This window comes from Ranitomeya imitator, chromosome 1 (genome assembly GCF_032444005.1).
Source record: "Ranitomeya imitator isolate aRanImi1 chromosome 1, aRanImi1.pri, whole genome shotgun sequence".
NCBI classification, from domain to species: domain Eukaryota; kingdom Metazoa; phylum Chordata; class Amphibia; order Anura; family Dendrobatidae; genus Ranitomeya; species Ranitomeya imitator.
Window position 1 is genome coordinate 895,168,656 of NC_091282.1, and position 19,857 is coordinate 895,188,512.

A 19,857-nucleotide genomic window follows, 5' to 3' on the forward strand; every position below is an offset into this window, starting at 1 on the left:
TTTATTTGCTTACCCAAAAAAATTACTCCTTTGCAATTGTGCAAATTACAAAAAAAATAGAAAATAACCCCCAGCCGCCCACCCATCCTGAACGGTTACTGATCATTTTTAAGGCCATGTTCACACAGTGCGTTTTTTACCGCGGAACCGCGGCGGTTTTGCCGCTGCGGTTCCGCAGCTGTTTTCCATGCAGGGTACAGTACACTGTACCCTATGGAAAACAGGACACACTGTGCACATGGTCCGGAAATTGTAAAAAAAAAGACGGGCTGAATAGCTCCCGGAAAAAAGAAGGAGCATGTCAATTCTTCTTCCTGAACCGCAGCGGTTCTGCACCCATAGACCTCCATTGTGAGGTCAAAATCGCAGTAAAACCCGCAGATCAAAAATATATCTGCGGGTTTTACTGCGATTTGATGTGCAGAACCGCTGCAGCAGGAAGTGCGGGGGAGCGGGCGGAAGTGCGTGGGCGGAGTGTGGCTGCCCCCCCGTGCTCCGATCCCGCCCCCCCGTGCTCCGATGCCCCCCCCCCCCCGTGCTCCGATGCCCCCCCCCAGTGCTCCGATGCCCCCCCCCGTGCCCTAATCTCCCCCCCTTATACTTACCCGGCGTCCCGGTGTCCGTCCGGCCGTCTTCTTCCTGGGCGCCGCCATCTTGCAAAATGGCGGGCGCATGCGCAGTGCGCCCGCCGAATCTGCCGGCCGGCAGATTCGCTCCAAAGTGCATTTTGATCACTGAGATATAACCTATCTCAGTGATCAAAATAAAAAAATAGTAAATGACACCCCCCCACTTTGTCACCCCCATTGGTAGGGACAATAAAAAAAATTAAGAATTTTTTTTTTTTTTTTTTTTCACTAAGGTTAGAATAGGGGTAGGGTTAGGGGTAGGGTTAGGGGTAGGGTTAGGGTTAGGGGTAGGGTTAGGGGTAGGGTTAGGGGTAGGGTTAGGGGTAGGGGTAGGGTTAGGGTTAGGGTTAGGTATTTTCAGCCATTTTAGCCCTAAAAAGCTTCCTAGGAAACACACAGTAAAAAAAGGATAAAAAAACGCATCAAAAAACGCATCAAAAACGCATCAAAGGTAGCCGAAGAAGACGGAAGCATCTTAGGAGAGCTCCGTACATCCTGAGGCATATCTGCCATAAATACTGAGTGGGACCTAGCGGTACCAACCCAAACCTGAGCCCTACATACCAGAGAGTCCCCTGGATCTTCTGGGAGACCGCTGCAGAGCTCCGTGGAGTCGGGAGCCGCGGGAACCGGAGCGGGCAGGAGATCCCCGCAGGTGACGGCGGCCATTTTCTGAGCACGCGCCAGGGAGCACAGGACGCGGTGCTGCCAACTACTGGAGCTGAACCCCCCTGTTATCCCGGAGGCGGCGGCGGCTGACCGCGCTGGTGAGAGCGGCGGGACACCTGCATGTGGGAGCAGGGAGGGCGCATGAATCACAGCGCTGCTCTCTGTTGGGTTCCTCTCATCTCGGAAGTGGCGGCGGTGAATGGTGCTGGAGAGAGAGGCGGGAAGCTTGCAGGCAGAAGCGGTGAGGACTGATAGGTGCTGGAAAGTGCCTGGGGCAGCGGCCATTAATATAGCGCACACCCTGGCAGATAGGGAGTTGCGCTTTTAACCACATCAGCGGCGCTGGGCGGTAGATGGGCGCCTGAAGAAGTAGGGGTGGTACAGTGTGTGCCCTGAAAAAGTGGGACCTGTGCCCCCCTGTCGGGTGGACATTTTCCCTACCAGTGACATAATACTACAGGGATTAACCCCTTTTTAGCTGCTTCCCCGGGGGTAACTGTGAAATTACACGGCCTGCGTGCTACAAGTGACTTTGAGCTTCCCCATAATTGCACCTGAGGTCGCTTTGCATAATCTTCTTGTAAACACTCACCATGCAGCACCCTAGAGGAGCTGCAGCTGCTGAAAAATTAAAAAAATATGCCAAGGATGATCCTTCTGATAATGTGCGCAGTCTTAGAAATAACCCCGCACCATCTCAGCGTAAAGGTCGCCCCTCTGATGGTAATGAGGAGAGAGGAGAGGATGAACTGACTCTTAAACAGGCATCAGAGCAGTTGATGCAAGCTATATCTCTCACTAGATCATCTCTCACGGAGAAAATAGAGGATGTACATACTGAGGTGGGGCGCCTGAGACATGACATGCAAGCTATGAGAGGGCGCATCTCAGAGGTTGAAACGAGGGTGTCTCATATAGAGGACACTATCACCCCTATGGAAGCTAAACTGAATAAAGCTGCTGGATCCGTGAATGCCTGGAAGCAAAAGGCAGACGACTTAGAAAATAGACTGCGCCGCAATAATATCCGTATCATAGGTCTCCCGGAGCGGTCAGAGGGCCAGCAGCCTGAGCAATTTCTGGAGGAATGGCTTAAGTCTACATTGGGAGATGGATTCTCCTCGACATTTTCGGTGGAGAGGGCCCATAGGGTCCCGACGAGACCTCTCCCTCCTGGAGCCCCTCCGCGACCCTTTCTGGCGCGTCTCCTTAATTGTAGAGACAGAGACGCCATCCTCCGCTTGGCGCGACAGAGGGGCCTCATTAAATTCGATAATGCTACCATATCGATCTTTCCAGATTTTTCCATGGAGCTTCAAAAGCAGCGGGCACGATTTATGGATGTCAAGAAGCAACTTAGAGAGAGGAACATCGTCTACTCTATGCTTTATCCGGCCCGGCTCCGTATTGTTTATAAGGGCTCCTCCTTATTTTTCACAGACCCAGCGGAGGCGATCGAGTGGCTGCGGTCCCGTGTGGGGTCGAATGCGGAGAACTCCTAACCTGGACTCCCTGACTAATGGCAGTATAGATAGAGCTCTCTGTTTGGGTGCAGGGAATGTCAACAATACCGGACACTGAATCCAGTGAGGGTATCCCTTTTTCAATTTGACTGTGGGAGTATGGAAGTATACTCCCCTATTGTTCAAGTTTTGTTCAGTTTGGTTTTATGTATTAGATTTGATTGTTTACTAGGTATGGTTGCCGCTAATGCTGACTCTTTGCTCTGTGCGATGCCGCTGAACTACACCCGAATAGTAATGATATGCATTCACTTTCCCTTTAAGAGTGAACATGGGGGCTGAAATTATATGTATGACCTGGAACATACGAGGTATAAAGACCCCACGAAAGAAAATTAAGGTATTCTCGCAGATAAAAAAATATCACCCTCATGTTGTGGCACTAATAGAGACACATTTAACAAGGGACACAGTTCGATGTATGCAGAAACCGTGGGTACAATGGTCCTTGCACACATTCCACACTAGCTACTCTAGAGGGGTTTCTCTACTGATACACAAGGAGGTCAGGTGGGAGGCCAGGGAGGCGAGACGTGATCCAGAGGGCCGCTTCGTTTTTGTGCATGCATTTATTAATTCACGAGAGTATGTGTTATTGTGCATCTATAATCCTCCTCCTGCCAATGTATCAATCCTCCGTATGGCTCTAGGCTTTTCCTTAAAATATCCGGAAGCCAAAGTTATTTGTATGGGGGACTTTAACTTAGTTATGAATCAATCCATGGATAGATTGAGACTGGATGACGTAACATCAGGGGACGCTTTACCTCAACAACCCTCTCAATTAGCATTGTTTATGAACGGGAGCGGGTGGTTAGATTTATGGAGAATAAATCATCCGGAAGTTAGAGGGTACACCTGCCACTCGTCAACTAGACAATCTCTATCTAGAATAGACTATATATTTGGGTCGGGTGAGTTGGCATTACGGGTGGATAGCATTGAACATGGTAATCGGGGGATCTCAGACCATAGTCCAATTATTCTTAAACTTAAATATGAGAAATCCGATAATAGTAGTGGGTTCTGGAAACTGAATCCCTTCTGGTTGAAATTGATAGACTCTAGTGATAGGACGGTTGATCAGTTGAATGATTTTACTCTAACACATTCGGAACTCCAAAACTCTGGTCTATTTTGGGATACCCTGAAGGCATACCTGAGAGGATGCTTGTCCTCAACTATTTCCTACATCAAGAGGGTAACGGCGAGGGAGGATGAGGAGATAGAGCAAAGATTAAAAGACTCAGAGGCCACTTATATAGCTAATCAGTCCAGCAGCAATAGAATTGAATGGCTTACTTCCCAGAGACTATATACCCAACATGCAGAAGCTAAGTCAAAACGCAAACTATTTTTCACTCGGCAGTCCTACTTTGAGCTAGGCAATCAAGCCAGTACACTCCTGGCCTTTTTGGTGCGCCAACATAACACCTCCAACACAATATTGCAGATCCGAGCGTCTGATGGCTCGTTGGTATCCTCTACTGATAAAATACTTCAGAGCTTTTACGATTACTACATTTCATTATACAAATCTAAAAGTGGTTTTGATATTGATGAATGCTTGGATTATCTATCAGATATAACATTCCCCTTACTAAGCCCATCTCAACGAGCCCTTATGGAGGCTGAATTCACCCTGGAAGAGGTAGAACATGCAATAGCGGATATGGCTACTGGGAAGGCCCCGGGACCTGATGGGTTCCCCATTGAATTTTACAGGAAATACCGTGATAAATTAGCACCTATATTGCTAAAGGTACTTAGGGGAATATGGGAGGGTGAATCTGTACCTGAAACATTTTATGATGCTAATATTGTCGTGCTCAGGAAGGAAGGGAAGGATCCTCTAGATTGTGGATCATATAGACCAATTTCTTTGGTGAATGTTGACTATAAGATTTTTACGAAAATTCTAGCTACCAGACTGAATACGATCATATTGGATCTCATACACCCAGATCAAACTGGTTTTATGCCCGGGAAAAATACCTCTATTAATATCAGACGGGTGCAATCGGTTATTCAATATAGTACACTAGAACCAGACAATAAGTGGGCATTGGCTTCGCTGGACGCAGCCAAGGCTTTTGATTCCCTTGAGTGGTCTTTTTTAATTGCATGTCTACGGAAATATGGGTTTGGGAATAAATTTCTGAGAGGGATAGGTACACTATATGCGAAGCCGGGGGCGCGAATGGTGGTAAACGGCTCTGTGTCTGCGCCATTTTCTTTGCATAGGGGAACTCGCCAGGGATGCCCTCTCTCCCCAGCCTTATTTGCCTTGGCAATAGAAGCCTTGGCAATACGGATGAGGTCTTCTGTAGATATTAAAGGGATACATATTGCTGATCGGGTGGACACTATAGGTCTATATGCTGATGATATGGTGGTGTTTATGGACCAGACGGAGGATACATTACCAAAAGTAATAACGATGATTGATAAATTTAGCAAGTTTTCTGGCCTATATATAAACTGGGATAAGTCTGCTTTGATGCCTCTCTCCCATACCCCAATGCCAAGTCTTGAAACCCTCTCGCTATTGCCCATTGTCTCCAATTTTAAGTATCTCGGGATGCATATGACTCAGCGCAGTCACCTTGATCTACATCTCAATATATATCCACTAATTGACGTGGTTAAATTTAAATATGCTACCTGGGATAAGCTCCCGCTATCGGTGGCTGGTCGTATTAATCTGATCAAAATGATTTTACTCCCAAAATTGAGCTATTGTTTTCAACATAGTGCCGTTTCAATACCTAAATCTTTCTTTGCAACCCTAAACTCCCTTACTACATCCTTCATATGGGGGAAGGCTAGGCCTAAACTTAAATTATCCACCCTGCAGAGACCTAAGCGGGGGGGCGGGGCGGCTTTGCCGGACTTCTATCTGTATTACCTTGCTGGACAGGCCAAAATGATAAGTGAGTGGATGCCCGGGAGGTCTCTCCCAAACTCTGAAAGTCATATATTACATTCAGCTAAAGTTGATTGCCCGCTGGGTTTTCTAGAGATGGAGAAAATTGCTGTCCCTCGTTTGCTTCCTTTGCTTCGCCTGGCACGATCAGTATGGAGACAAATTAAAAAAGTGACACAATATGTAGATATAGCAGCCGAAATGCCGTTATGGAATAATGGTTACTTTCCGGGATTATTGGGCCACCCATCTACTGAATTTTGGATATCGTGTGGTGTCCTTACGGTGAGCAATATACATAGCCAGGGGGTTTTTGTTTCTTTTGAACAATTACAAAATACTCATAATATACCGAAGTCTCAATTTTTCCGCTACCTGCAACTAAGATCTGCCTTCCAATCACATGTACGAAATACGGGTGCGGGTCGAGCTATTTCAACTCTGCCGTTAATAGGAATTCTTAATTCACAGGGCCCTCAGGGACTCATTTCCTCTTTATACACCTACCTAATATCCATAGGCGAAGTATCTGCTATAGATTCAATTAAGGGAAAATGGGGGAGACTTCTTCCGGATACACTAGGAGAAGAATGGGATGAAATCTTGGAATCTCCAACTAAGGTCTCCCCGTCAATCAATAATAAGATGATCCAATTATATATAATCTATCAATCTTATTTGACCCCGACTCGTCTTTTTAAAATGGGCCGTCTTCATTCATCAGACTGCTTGAGATGTCACTCTAGTGACGCAGATTTTATCCATATGATATGGAAGTGTCCTGTTATTTTTCAATATTGGAGAGAAGTGACGGCACTATTGACATCTTTGGTGTCGATCCCTGTTCCACTTGAGCCACTGGTATGTTTGTTTGGAGTATGGGAGGCGGAGGCTTGGGATCACCACACGGGAATATTCCTGAGGGAGTCACTGTTCATGGCACGAAAGGTGTTGGCGCTGCGTTGGATGGGAGGCTCTGGTCCATCTCTTAGAGCATGGGTTGACTTAATAAATTCAATTATTCCGTATGAGCGGACGCTTTATCAGAATAGGGGTTGTCCAACTAAATTTGAGAAGATATGGGGAAGATGGAATTCATCCTATCACACTGTATAAGTTAAAAGGACTCAGTATACGCATAAGAAAAGGGTGTATGACTCTCTAGACATTATTTACCAACAGAGCGGGATGTATTTAGAAATATTCTTTGTAAGCGGCACTACGTTTGTATTAAAGACTTTATTAGAAGTTAATGTAGTTACAGTTAAAGTTTAAAATAAGGCATTAATGATCAACATGCACAATTTATTATCTTTATAATATCTTATACATGGCTATGTATGGTAATTTCCTGTAATTAATGGAAAATGATGAATACGAGCAAAATGTGTATGATCTTTCCTGAAATCAATAAACGAATTTAAAAAAAAAAAAAAAAACGCATCAAAAAACGGACAAAAAAAGGACCTGCGTTTTCTGCCAAGAGCTGCAGTTTTTTAAAAAAACTGTCCTGAAAAAAAAAGGATGGAAATCCTGAACGTGTGAACATACCCTAAAGCCGCAACATCTTCATGCAGTTTTAAAGGTAATTCAATTGTAATAAAGCAGTTAAAACTGCAATCTGACATCAGACTCTAAATAAATCTCAAGTATGAAGGAAACCAATCCCAGAAAATGCTATACTGAATAAAGAGGATTTTTGGTACTCCCTGTAAAATATCTCTTGTAATTAGTGCAATGGGAAAGTCTTTTCCCCGACTACACTCAGCTATTCACCTAGTGCAAAAGCAGCTGAAACAAAACAAAGACCACCAAGGGAGGGTGTTTTGTGCCTCAATGAAGGGTAGGACAAGAGATTATATGTGAGTAACTAAAATCTTCTTTTTGCAGATGGTTCATTGGGAGGGCACAGGAAACCATGGCACATCACAAAGAAGTCCCTTGGGTGGTAAAACTAATAATTTGCAGAAAGAGGAATAGCAATCCCTCAGGTTAGCAACAGAGTGAATGACTCTTCAAGTACCCTTTGCAAAGACTTGTATCCGTCAAAGCATAAGTAAGAGCTCTGAAAAGATGTGCATTGAAGACTAAGCAGCGGTCCTACGGAAGAGAACAGATGCCAGGAGGCGTACGGCCCAGGAGTCTCCTACCGCACCGGTGGAGCCTTAGCTTAGCCATACCTTCTGCAATAGTATATTGAAACCAGAAGGCAATAGCAGCCCTGGAGGCTGTCGGACCTCTGCAACGGCCTACCTGGATGACAAGCTAAGCATTTGAAAGTCTGAATGGAGCTGGGAAAGACATCCACGTCAGAATGTGTAATAATGTCTCAAGGAGATAAAAGGCAAAGGGCATAAAGAAGGAAAGCAATCTCTTCATTAAGATTGGAGGCAGACAACACATTAGGGAGAATGGATGGTGCCAGACACAAGACAACCCTGTCCCGAGAAAGAGTGGAAGGCGAGGGCAGAGTGGCCTGATGGAGGAGATCGGCAAGAGAAAAACACCTTGCTAGCAAGCTGGAGCGTAGAGATGTCTTTAAATCGGTACAAAAGGAAAGGACTAAAAGGGCAGTCAAGAACAGATTGAGGTTCCATTGATCCAAGGTGGCCAAAACGTTGGTCCCAAGTTCGCCGTGCCCTGGCGTAATTCCTGACCTGAGGCCTAGAAGTCAGGTTCTTCTGCAAAATGACAGTCAAGTCAGGAACATGGCCCCTAGGGGCCTACCCTGGCTAGAGACCGTAATGCTAAAATTAAAAAGTGACCTTACAAAATGAAAATATCAAAATGTGACATCTAATACCTTTGGACCTTGATCCTAGTCAGACCAACAATATCAGGAAGTCCAGAAGCATTCAGAACTGTGGATTGAACAACTGGGTGTTGGTAAGGGAGGAGCAACTTTTTTTAATCTAAGATATAAACCATGGATGAAGATTTCCTATGTCTCCCAATGAAGTGTCTGAGAAACAAAGTCTTGCAGTGTCAAGTGCTTCCGTAACCCATCATTAGATGAATCCATGATAGCATTGTAGCTTCTCTTCCGAACACTAATGGGTTACATTTGGCACCATGGGCAATTTGTTCTAATTATGAACGAACGTGCTCGGATAAGATGTTATCCAAGAATGCTTGGGCGCTGAGTGACTTCGATGTGCTCGGATAATCTGTTCGAGTCCCCGTGGCTGAATGTCTCGAGGCCGTTTGACAGCCATAATACATGCAGGGATTCCCTAACAAAACAGGCAATCCCTGCATATGTGTTGTGGATGTCAAACAGCCGAGACATTCAGCAGTGGGAATCAAACATATTTTTTGAGCACGACAAAGACACTCGGGTGGCACCTAATCCCATCACGTTCGCACATCATTAGTTCTAATGAATACGGGTGATAAATAAATGATCTTAAAAAAAAAAAAAAAGTGATTTACCTTGTAGTTCAGCAGCCGTGATAACGTAAAGTTGTTCTCCGATTTATTGTCAACTTCATATATACTGTCTCTTAATTTTACAAACTCCTTTAGTTCAACCTGGAAAAAAGTAAAGGGTGAATTACTAACATTTTATATCCATGGCGGCTATGACTACTGTCTTGCAGTAATGGGGTCGATTGTGCCCATGGACCACATCTGTTGGTTTTTGAGTGGATTTCTTACCACCATTTTCATACCATAATCTGACTGAAGGGGTTTTTTAGGGCTTTGTCACAGGAAAAGATGAAATAGAGCAATTAATGTCACCATTTTAAACCACTATTTCTCCCGCAGCACTGTGCTAGGGTTCCCACCAGGACTAAATAAGATGGCGTCCTAACCAGTCAGTCAATCACCTGGCTGTTGAAGACACGGACTATCTGTGAGTTGAGGTGACTGATAGATGAAATACAAGGCCCATGAGATTGCTGTGCTAAAGGCCTCTTTCATTCATTCATTGTGTCCGCTACGTGTGGCGACAATGGATCCTTTAAAATCTTAAAGTCTACGGGGATGTCCACGTGGCCCACACGTGGACATGTTCCTTTTTTTCAGCAGCACGTCTGTCACGTCCGGCACACGGATTACAAAGTGTGACATCCGTGTGCACCGTCCGTTTGACACCGGAATAGAATGCAGCATAGAAATAACAGATTTTTAGGTGTTAGATGTGCAAAGATAGACAGATAGATCTAATTAGTGCCTTGCCTGCGTATTTTACTGTACTTGTATTATGCTAATAAATAATTGAAAAAACTGATGTGGGGTCTCCCCCTACTTTTGATAACCAGAACAAGTAAGGCTATGTGCACAGGATTTTTTGAGTTTTTTTGGTGTTTTTTTGGCCGTTTTCAGCGGGAAAAACGCTTAAAAACTGCATACATAAGCATCCCATCATTTTTAATGCATTCTGCTATTTTTGTGCACACGATGCGTTTTTTTCCCCGCGAAAAAAAAGGCATCGCGGTAAAAAACGCAGCATGTTCATTAATTTTGCGTGTTTTTGTCACTATTTAATGCATTGGGAAGCTCTGTAAAAAAAAAACGCACAAAAACGCATGCAGATTTCCTGCAGAAAAAGTCCGGTTTTGTTCAGGAAAATTCCGCAGAAAATCCTGACAGTGCACATAGCCTAAAGCAGACAGCTGCGAGCTTATATTCTTAGGCTGGCCCATTATGGAGTACAGTTAGAGAGATGTATAAACGTGCCCTTTCCTTCCTTTTCTATTCTGGAATATTAGTAACAAATCCACGTTGGTATACATCATATAAAGCTCGTATTTACACAATGAAGATGGCTTTTTTGGAAAATAATTATGCAATAAAAATTCTTGTGTTATTATTGATACCGTTTGTTAACTAAGTGTACCATGTGTTGTCCAATCATGTACTACCTTATACCTTTCATGCTTTAATTAGTTGTTATTGTATTTAATTAAGATTTGTCTATTATTTTAATGGAGGTCTACAGCTTCTTTGATAGGATGGTTTAATTGTTAGTAAAGAGATTTAATACTTTTTGCCTAGTTATCGGATTTTATTTTTTTTAAAGAAAGCCAGGAGTGGATGTAGCCTTTTCTCTCATTTGCATCCAAAAGAATTGGCCACACGCTATACGGAAGGAAAGAAAATAAGGCTTGACAGCTGCTGCATGGATAATGCAGTATAAGGCTAGGTTCAGATTGCGTTAGTGCAATCCGTTTAGCGCCTAGCGCTAGCGGATTGCGCTAACGCAATGTGTTTTAAAGGGGTCGCGTTAAACGTCCCTGCTCTCGCAGATCTCCGATCTGCGAGAGCGGGGAACGGACCGCGCGCGCGCCTCGGACGCTGCAAGCAGCGTCCACGGCCCGCCACAAAACACCGGCACATCGCTAGCGCGTGCCGAAAATGGCACGCGCTAGTGATGCGCGTCCCCATTGCTGTTAATGGGCGCGCTAACGGACGCGTTGCACGGCGTTAATTTCACCGTGCAACGCTGTCCGTTAGCGCGGTCCTATTAACGCAATGGGAACCTAGCCTTACATAGTGGCAATTCCAGGAGTGGTGGACCTTCAGGACACTTATTTCTTTACTTTATATAGAGCTCCTACCCTTACAAAATGTGAAAAAATGTTATGGCGCTTCCCACTTTTAGAAAATTATCCCCATATAATTGCTGTCATGTAAAATAAAGACAGGTGGCGATACATCAGGGAGGGGCTTTAAAAACTGTCTTTCGTTGATATTTTACATCATTTTGGACCCCCTAAAAAAAAATAAATAAATAAAAAAAAAAAAAAAAAAATGTAAAACCCTTTAAAAAAAGGAAAATTATATACTAGATAAATAATCAAAAGCAATATTCCAAAAAAGAAGAAGTACATGCGATTATATATTTATATACACACTACATATCAATGAAACAACTTACAGGTCGGAAGTTGTCAGTATAAAATTCGGCCTTAAGGAACTGTTGCAGCTCCCCCACATTGTTTAACGTTGCACTCATTCCAATGATCTGTGTGCTTTCTGTAAAAGAGCAGCCCAAACAAGTAGATTATCAGCATTTTAGCTTATAGTCTTAGGAAAAGCTCTCTTTTGTACAAATTTTGTACAAAGAGAAAATTAGGAAAAAAAAAAAAAAATATTCAGCATAAAAATCTTTCCGATAGCTCATACCGATGCCTCCCAAAAGTTGTAAAGCCTTTACAAAGTTCTTTTCACAAAATATATCCATGCAAGCGTCTCACATTACTTTACAACATATTAGAGCATATCCACTGGATGGCTAACCTAACAGCCGGAAAGCTAGAGCTGAATGATGACATGTATAGTGCATTGCCACGCACCCATTAGGAAGTATTATTCTTCATTGTTTAGGATGTATGTCTTGAGCATTGTGTAAAGGGTAAGCCTACCTACTGATATACAGCGACCAGGATTACATCACAGTGGGACGTGAATGTTACAATAGCTGCTTTGTAGTTAGAAGATGCCCCTATTACCATCTGGGCCCCTATGTGGCTGTACAGGTTGCATCAGTGGTGTTTCCGCCCCTGCTCCAAGTCATGTGACAAGGCTCGTTAGAGAGTCGATATTGACTGTTAGGATTGCTACTTCCTATAGGTGGCACTAGAGTTCTAGTCCTCTTCCTCTCTGAAGTGACAATTTGCATATTTCCCAGAGGAGCATTGCGGCTTAAGTCTCCTCATCTTGGCATGTCACTTTCTACAAGGAGAAACGTTACCAGTTCTCAAAATAGCCAGCACTGGTCAAGTTCGTTAATCAACGTTCTGTGTATGGGACTAATTAGACACCTTTTTAATCAACATAAACTTTCATTTATGAGCAATTTATGATAGTTACTGCAAAAAGTGAAAAAAAAAATAGATTTGTTTTGGACCCGCAGAAGGGCAGGGATAGGCGCAAAAACGGTTGTTGTCCCCCTTCACTTCCCCGCTCCCCCTGCCACATGGAATGAAAGGACATGAACCTTTTCTAAGAAGCAATGGTGAGTGCCGATTCCTTTTCTCAATATTGAATGCATATGATACAGTAACTCTTCTGTAGAATCCGACCATACAGTGGGGCAAAAAAGTATTTAGTCAGTCAGCAATAGTGCAAGTTCCACCACTTAAAAAGATGAGAGGCGTCTGTAATTTACATCATAGGTAGACCTCAACTATGGGAGACAAACTGAGAAAAAAAAATACAGAAAATCACATTGTCTGTTTTTTTATCATTTTTTTTGCATATTATGGTGGAAAATAAGTATTTGGTCAGAAACAAACAATGAAGATTTCTTTCTCTCACAGACCTGTAACTTCTTCTTTAAGAGTCTCCTCTTTCCTCCACTCATTACCTGTAGTAATGGCACCTGTTTAAACTTGTTATCAGTATAAAAAGACACCTGTGCACACCTTCAAACAGTCTGACTCCAAACTCCACTATGGTGAAGATTAAAGAGCTGTCAAAGGACACCAGAAACAAAATTGTAGCCCTGCACCAGGCTGGGAAGACTGAATCTGCAATAGCCAACCAGCTTGGAGTGAAGAAATCAACAGTGGGAGCAATAATTAGAAAATGGAAGACATACAAGACCACTGATAATCTCCCTCGATCTGGGGCTACACGCAAAATCCCACCCCGTGGGGTCAGAATGATCACAAGAACGGTGAGCAAAAATCCCAGAACCACGCGGGGGGACCTAGTGAATGAACTGCAGAGAGCTGGGACCAATGTAACAAGGACTACCATAAGTAACACACTATGCCAACATGGACTCAGATCCTGCAGTGCCAGACGTGTCCCACTGCTTAAGCCAGTACATGTCCGGGCCCGTCTGAAGTTTGCTAGAGAGCATTTGGATGATCCAGAGGAGTTTTGGGAGAATGTCCTATGGTCTGATGAAACCAAACTGGAACTGTTTGGTAGAAACACAACTTGTCGTGTTTGGAGGAAAAAGAATACTGAGTTGCATCCATCAAACACCATACCTACTGCAAAGCATGGTGGTGGAAACATCATGCTTTGGGGCAGTTTCTCTGCAAAGGGGCCAGGACGACTGATCCGGGTACATGAAAGAATGAATGGGGCCATGTATCGTGAGATTTTGAGTGCAAACCTCCTTCCATCAGCAAGGGCATTGAAGATGAAACGTGGCTGGGTCTTTCAACATGACAATGATCCAAAGCACACCGCCAGGGCAATGAAGGAGTGGCTTCGTAAGAAGCATTTCAAGGTCCTGGAGTGGCCTAGCCAGTCTCCAGATCTCAACCCTATAGAAAACCTTTGGAGTTAGTTGAAAGTCCGTGTTGCCAAGCGAAAAGCCAAAAACATCACTGCTCTAGAGGAGATCTGCATGGAGGAATGGGCCAACATACCAACAACAGTGTGTGGCAACCTTGTGAAGACTTACAGAAAACATTTGACCTCTGTCATTGCCAACAAAGGATATATTACAAAGTACTGAGATGAAATTTTGTTTCTGACCAAATACTTATTTTCCACCATAATATGCAAATAAAATGTTAAAAAAACAGACAATGTGATTTTCTGGATTTTTTTTTCTCAGTTTGTCTCCCATAGTTGAGGTCTACCTATGATGTAAATTACAGACGCCTCTCATCTTTTTAAGTGGTGGAACTTGCACTATTGCTGACTGACTAAATACTTTTTTGCCCCACTGTACAAATTAGCGTCCGCTCCCCATGTGCCCAATAATGAGCATTTGTTGTCCAGAACCCTGTTCCTCACTCACCAGCTGATCTTCCTTGGACCACTTTTGGTAGTTACTAACCACTACATGCCACCACCCCAAAGGACTTCTCATTCTGGACAAGTTCGGACAACTTACCACTTGTGTACAGAATCTTAGCAAGAGTCATTTCTAATATTGCACCGCGACTTCCTTCGCTGAGCATATGCAGCTAAGAGGAAAAAAAGAAAAGACATTTAATACATAATATAGAAATATTCACAACAGAGTTAGTTAGACTTAGAAGAGTCTTGACTCCCTCCCGACATCCACCCTATACGTATGGCACATGTCGAATGCGGATGTATGGAGCCGAGCCTGACAGAGCGCTACTGCAAGGAAGAGTGGGCACAGATTGCCAATTCTGGATGTGCCATACTGATAGAATCCTGCCCAAAAAGACTGAACACTGTCATCATTCAGGCAGTACTACAACAAAATATTAGTTTAAAACTGTACATATTTATGCAACCACATTATTTTGATTGTTTATTTTTCTACCCAAGACTTAATTTTATTTTTCAATTTAACTGTACAACTGATTTGATATGAAGACATCATTCAGACGTTGATAAGATCTACGTGATTTGTGTTTTGTTTTTTTTAGGGGGGACTGTGTCCATGACAACAAACAGGGGCATGGACGCATCAACCTATAATAGATTTATGAAAAAAGTATTTGAATGAGGCCTAAAAAGGTGAAAAAAGTAAAAAAAAAATAAACCTCCCTGGTAAGTTTTATTACAATTTTTTTTTAATACAGGAGTGTGCTTTTATATCATAATAAAAGATTTTTTTTTTTTATTTAATTTTTTTTTTTTTTGCAGATACTTCATAAGTATTTTTTTTTTACATAATTTGCCCCTCAATCATAAAAGATCTGTTGAATTTTTTTTTATTTTACTTTTTTTCCCCCTCCTGTAACTGGGGAGTTATTAGGAGTTCTTCTGTGCCAACTGGTAGAGCTGATCTAGGTCCACTCTACTATGCCGGTATGTTGTCACCAGGTCCTACATAAGAATCGGCAGTGTCGCTGACTCTGTTCGCTGCACAGAGCTCTATGTAGTTAGCGAAAAAGACATGCAAATCAGGAGAGCAGACTGTCAGTTATTACATCTCTTATGTAACATGAGCTTTGGAGACAGATTCTCAGTGAGATCTATGTCCGGCCCATAGTTCTGAACAGCTCGTTTACATATTATAAGAAAAACAAGGATTTCTCTGGAATATCCGTCAGGTGGCAGATGTCAAGGTGTCATTTTATTCAGCTTATTATGACCTGCCTGCCCATATAGACGCCTAAGGACATACTGACAGATTCACTTTAATCCATGCTGAAGTCCATTCTGTGTAAATTATGAATAAATGAATGAACTAACGAACAAATGAGAAGCACTCTCTCCGTAGGTGAACACACTGGGATGCATATCCTTCTTTGGGCAAAAAACTGGATGTTTTTGGCTTAGCTATTGAGATTTGTTAATAATAATCCTTAAACTGAAAGGATGACCCTATTAAGCAGTGGTAGAGTCAGTATACTGTATATGCAGATTGTCAGCTGCAGAGTGCGCCCTCGGCACAATGCTTAGCGTAGCCCACTACATGGGGACTTACCTCATCAACAACGACCAGACCCAAGTCACTGATTCGCTCAGTTTCAATCAACGAGTTGACAAGACTGTGACCTTTTTCAATTGTTGCAATGTACAAGGACTTTTTGGTTCTCCTCTTTATTGGCGGAAATCTTCCTTTGCTGCCAGCATACTCCTCTATTAAAAACTCCAGGTCTACTCCAAAACTGGACAAGCCACGGACCTTGGGAAGCAAATGCAATACTATGCAGTATATGTCGGGAAAACACCAGCCTACTTACGATTAAATGGGTATCCCCATCTCATTTGTATGCAGTATCTACAGGATATCCCATAATTGTATGCTACGTGTTGATATTGACCCTATTAATGGAGCATTGATGCGCCATGAAGCTGTGGGACCTCCTATGTGGCTTTGTATGTGAATTCCTATTGACTCTCCACTGACCGCATCATTGACGATGCCTTGTTCTAAAGATGGAAGAAGGGTCCATTGGCGGGATCTACATCTGCAGCATATCCTGAGGATATGCCCTAAATATACAAGATGGGAATACCCCTTTATACTCTATCCAAACACTGAAAACCAGATTTTATTATTATATATCGTCCCATATCCTGGGAACAGCAACAAGTTGTATCACACTTTGGGTAGATGTATAGACCAGGCTGAAGCCACAGTTTTAAGATATAGCCCACATTCACACATTCAGTATTTTACCTCAGTATTTTACCTCAGTATTTGTAAGCCAAAACCAGGAGTGGGTGATAAATACAGAAGTGGTGAATATGTTTCTATTATACTTTTCCTCTGATTGTTCCACTCCTGGTTTTGGCTTACACATACTGAACGTGTGAATGTGGCCTTACAAAGATACATGACAAGCTGCCAGTGCTAATTAAAAGCCATTCTATTAATACACTGCAGCAGATGAAGAATACACCAAGTTCAAAGGAGAACTAAAAGGGGCAGTCTAGCACTCCTTTACTGATACAGTAATACAGAAATCTTACACTGATTAATATAAATGGGACTTGTGGGATTTATGGAGCAGCTAAAAAGTCAAAATTTGGCCACTATACAAAACGGACCTTCTCCTGTACAATAGCAACGTAAGGCAAGATCATCAGCACGTCCCTTTTCCTGCACAGGAGTTCTTGAAGTATTACAATTTCTGCAACAAGAGTTTTACCGCCACTTGTTGGCAAGGAGTAAATCAAGTTTTTCCGCTGTCGTAGGGATTCCAAAGTTAGGCATGTATGCTGCCAGTCTGAAGAAAAAAAAAGAAATATATGTTTTACTGCAGGTAGAAAACCCAGTGAAAAAACAAAAACCCCTATACAGAAAAGCAATACCAAAAATAAGAGATAATATATTAAAAAAAAACTGAATACTAAACATATATAAAATACTCAAATAAAAAAGTTGTATTCAAGGAAAATGTATATAACAAACTGTATTAGATAATTTATAACAGAAAAACAATTAAAATACATGATTGCACAACACGATTAGAAAACGGAATATAAAAATATATGAATAAAATTAAGCATATATCTGTGTGAGGGAAATGGGGTGTGCAGAATGGAAGAGAATTAATAGAGGATGCATTACAAGTATGTACATAAAATACAACCAAAATCTAATAGAAAGACTCCCTGACGAAGCGACAGCGAAACGCACGTTAGAGTGGTGTGAGGGGAACTGTGGTGTTCTTTATCCAGGGTTTGTTTTATCTTGCACTATTGTTACTTATATCCAACAGCATTTAGCTTGGCTGTCTTCATGTAAACTGTGATCACTGCATATACTATATGTGCTCGGGTTTTCAGGAGCACGCTCGGGTGATCTCCGAGTATTTGTTAGTGCTCAGAGATTTAGTTTTCACTGCCTCAGTTGCATGATTTTTGGCTTCCAGATACACTGAATACATGTGAGGAATGCCTGTTTGTTAGGTAATTCCCACGGGTATTCAGCCTGTCAAGCAGTCGTAAATCATGCAGCTGAGGTGACGAAAACTATACCTCCGAGCAATAACAAATACTCGGAGATCACCCAAGCAATGAGTACACTCGCTCATCACTAGTTGTGTTTTATGTTCTCTCATTTGTTACCATCAACGATATATTATATTGCACTTTATTTATAATGAACTGTTTTTCCTTTTTTTAGCTATTTACATCTGTTATTAAATTCATGATCCAGCCAAAGGTGTACATAACATTTTTGAATTTTTCAAGTACATATTTGTAATACATCCTTTACTCGTGATCTTTCATTCTGCACACTCCGTTCCCCTCACACAGATATAGGCTTAATTTGATTCATATATTTTTTTAAATATTTTTAAATAATGTATTTTAATTATCTAATAAAATTTGTTATGTACAGAAAATGCAGTAACTCTGTGAGACAGCACAATAAGCGGGGGGGACACGGTGGGGCCCATACATGCTTAATAAGATAAAAGCGGTGTAACCATTGCAAAACGGTAGCCATAGGCTAGGCAACAATAGTAGAATGATTTACTCATCCCTTTAACTGATGCAGGATGTGGAGTGATAGGCTTACAGCAGAGGAAACATTTCTCAGGATTTCTATCAAAGTAGCAAAGCTAGGAGTCCTTAACATACATATTACTTGTCATAGAATTCAGTCGTTTTTACAGGGGTGGGCAACCAGGGCATGAGCCACAGGTACCTGGTGGGGGTGCAAACAAGCCAATTTGCCTTAATCTGGGTTTTTAGATACAGGGCATTTTAACTTTTGCCCTAGGTGAAGGAAAATCTAGCTCCAGCTCTGGATCAGTGGCAACATCGAAACCGAGGTATTCAATTACCATAAAGTTTTTTAATGCCTCTATAGTGTTCAATAAGTTCAGCGACTTTGCTGGGTAAACCGTAGAATGGTCCCAAGTCAATTTCAGACGACATCTCCAGTGTCTTTTGGGCAACGTCAAGTTCCTCCATAATGATGGTTTCTTTTATTTGCCTGGTCCTGGAGATATGAGGGGTATGTGCTTTAGCATTTCCAGCCAATGTGTTCTTCAGACTGTCCCGCAGACTTTTCGTTTTTCCATCTTTTGCATTTATATAAGAAGCAATGGATGTGTACACAGGATTTGCTTTGTCAGAGCTGCGCTCATTAAGATTTTGTTCAGTGACAGATTTTGGATTTGCATCTTCATAACAGAGGAGCTGCGAACAAGGAAGATCATCAGATAAGTCCCAGGAATCCGGATTTCCCTCCGTAAGCAATGCATTTCTCTTCAGATGATTTAGTAACTCTTTATCTCGAACAGTGGATTTAGAGGGGTTGAGGGGTGTCATAAACTTGTTAGAGGGGTCAGGACTCTGAGAAAGAGGTAAAGTGCTTGCAGCCTCCTGGATACACTTTTCTTCTAAGCAATCCATTTGTGCTAGCAAAGATGGGTCCTCGGCAAAGCTGTCATATTCTCCAAACAGGTCGTCATCGCTTCCACAGTCCTAAAGAAAAGAAAGACTGCTAAGAATCACATATGTAAAGCATGTTAAAGAGCTTAAAGGTGACAGATGTAGAGTCTCTGAAAACACAAAGTTGTATAGTGTGCAGAATAGTTATGACTGTTCCCCAACTATCATGTGATGTCTTCTTAATAGTAATCTCAATAAGCCCAAGTTGATTGGGCACAACTTCTAGCTTCTAGTGACACAACAGAGTATGGTGCTAGGATAAGTCAAGTCTTTCCCCCTTCACCCCGACGCGCGTTTTGCCCAGAGCTTCTTCTGGGGACATTGGGGTAGAAGACTTGACTTATCCTAGCACTAT

The 19,857-nt window shown here is 42.5% G+C and overlaps 1 protein-coding gene across 2 annotated transcripts in view; it reads right to left on the reverse strand.

Moving 5' to 3' along the window:
- HELQ (helicase, POLQ like) overlaps nt 1–19,857 on the reverse strand; it is a 91,747-nt gene that overhangs the window by 63,191 nt on the left and 8,699 nt on the right. For both annotated transcript variants that reach the window (XM_069743252.1, XM_069743253.1), the window contains 6 exons: nt 18,890–19,535; nt 17,142–17,320; nt 16,072–16,272; nt 14,557–14,629; nt 11,632–11,729; nt 9,180–9,278 (listed from right to left, as the gene is read on the reverse strand). In XM_069743252.1, coding sequence (XP_069599353.1) covers nt 9,180–9,278; nt 11,632–11,729; nt 14,557–14,629; nt 16,072–16,272; nt 17,142–17,320; nt 18,890–19,535 — 1,296 coding nt within the window. The remainder of the gene's footprint in view (nt 1–9,179; nt 9,279–11,631; nt 11,730–14,556; nt 14,630–16,071; nt 16,273–17,141; nt 17,321–18,889; nt 19,536–19,857) is intronic.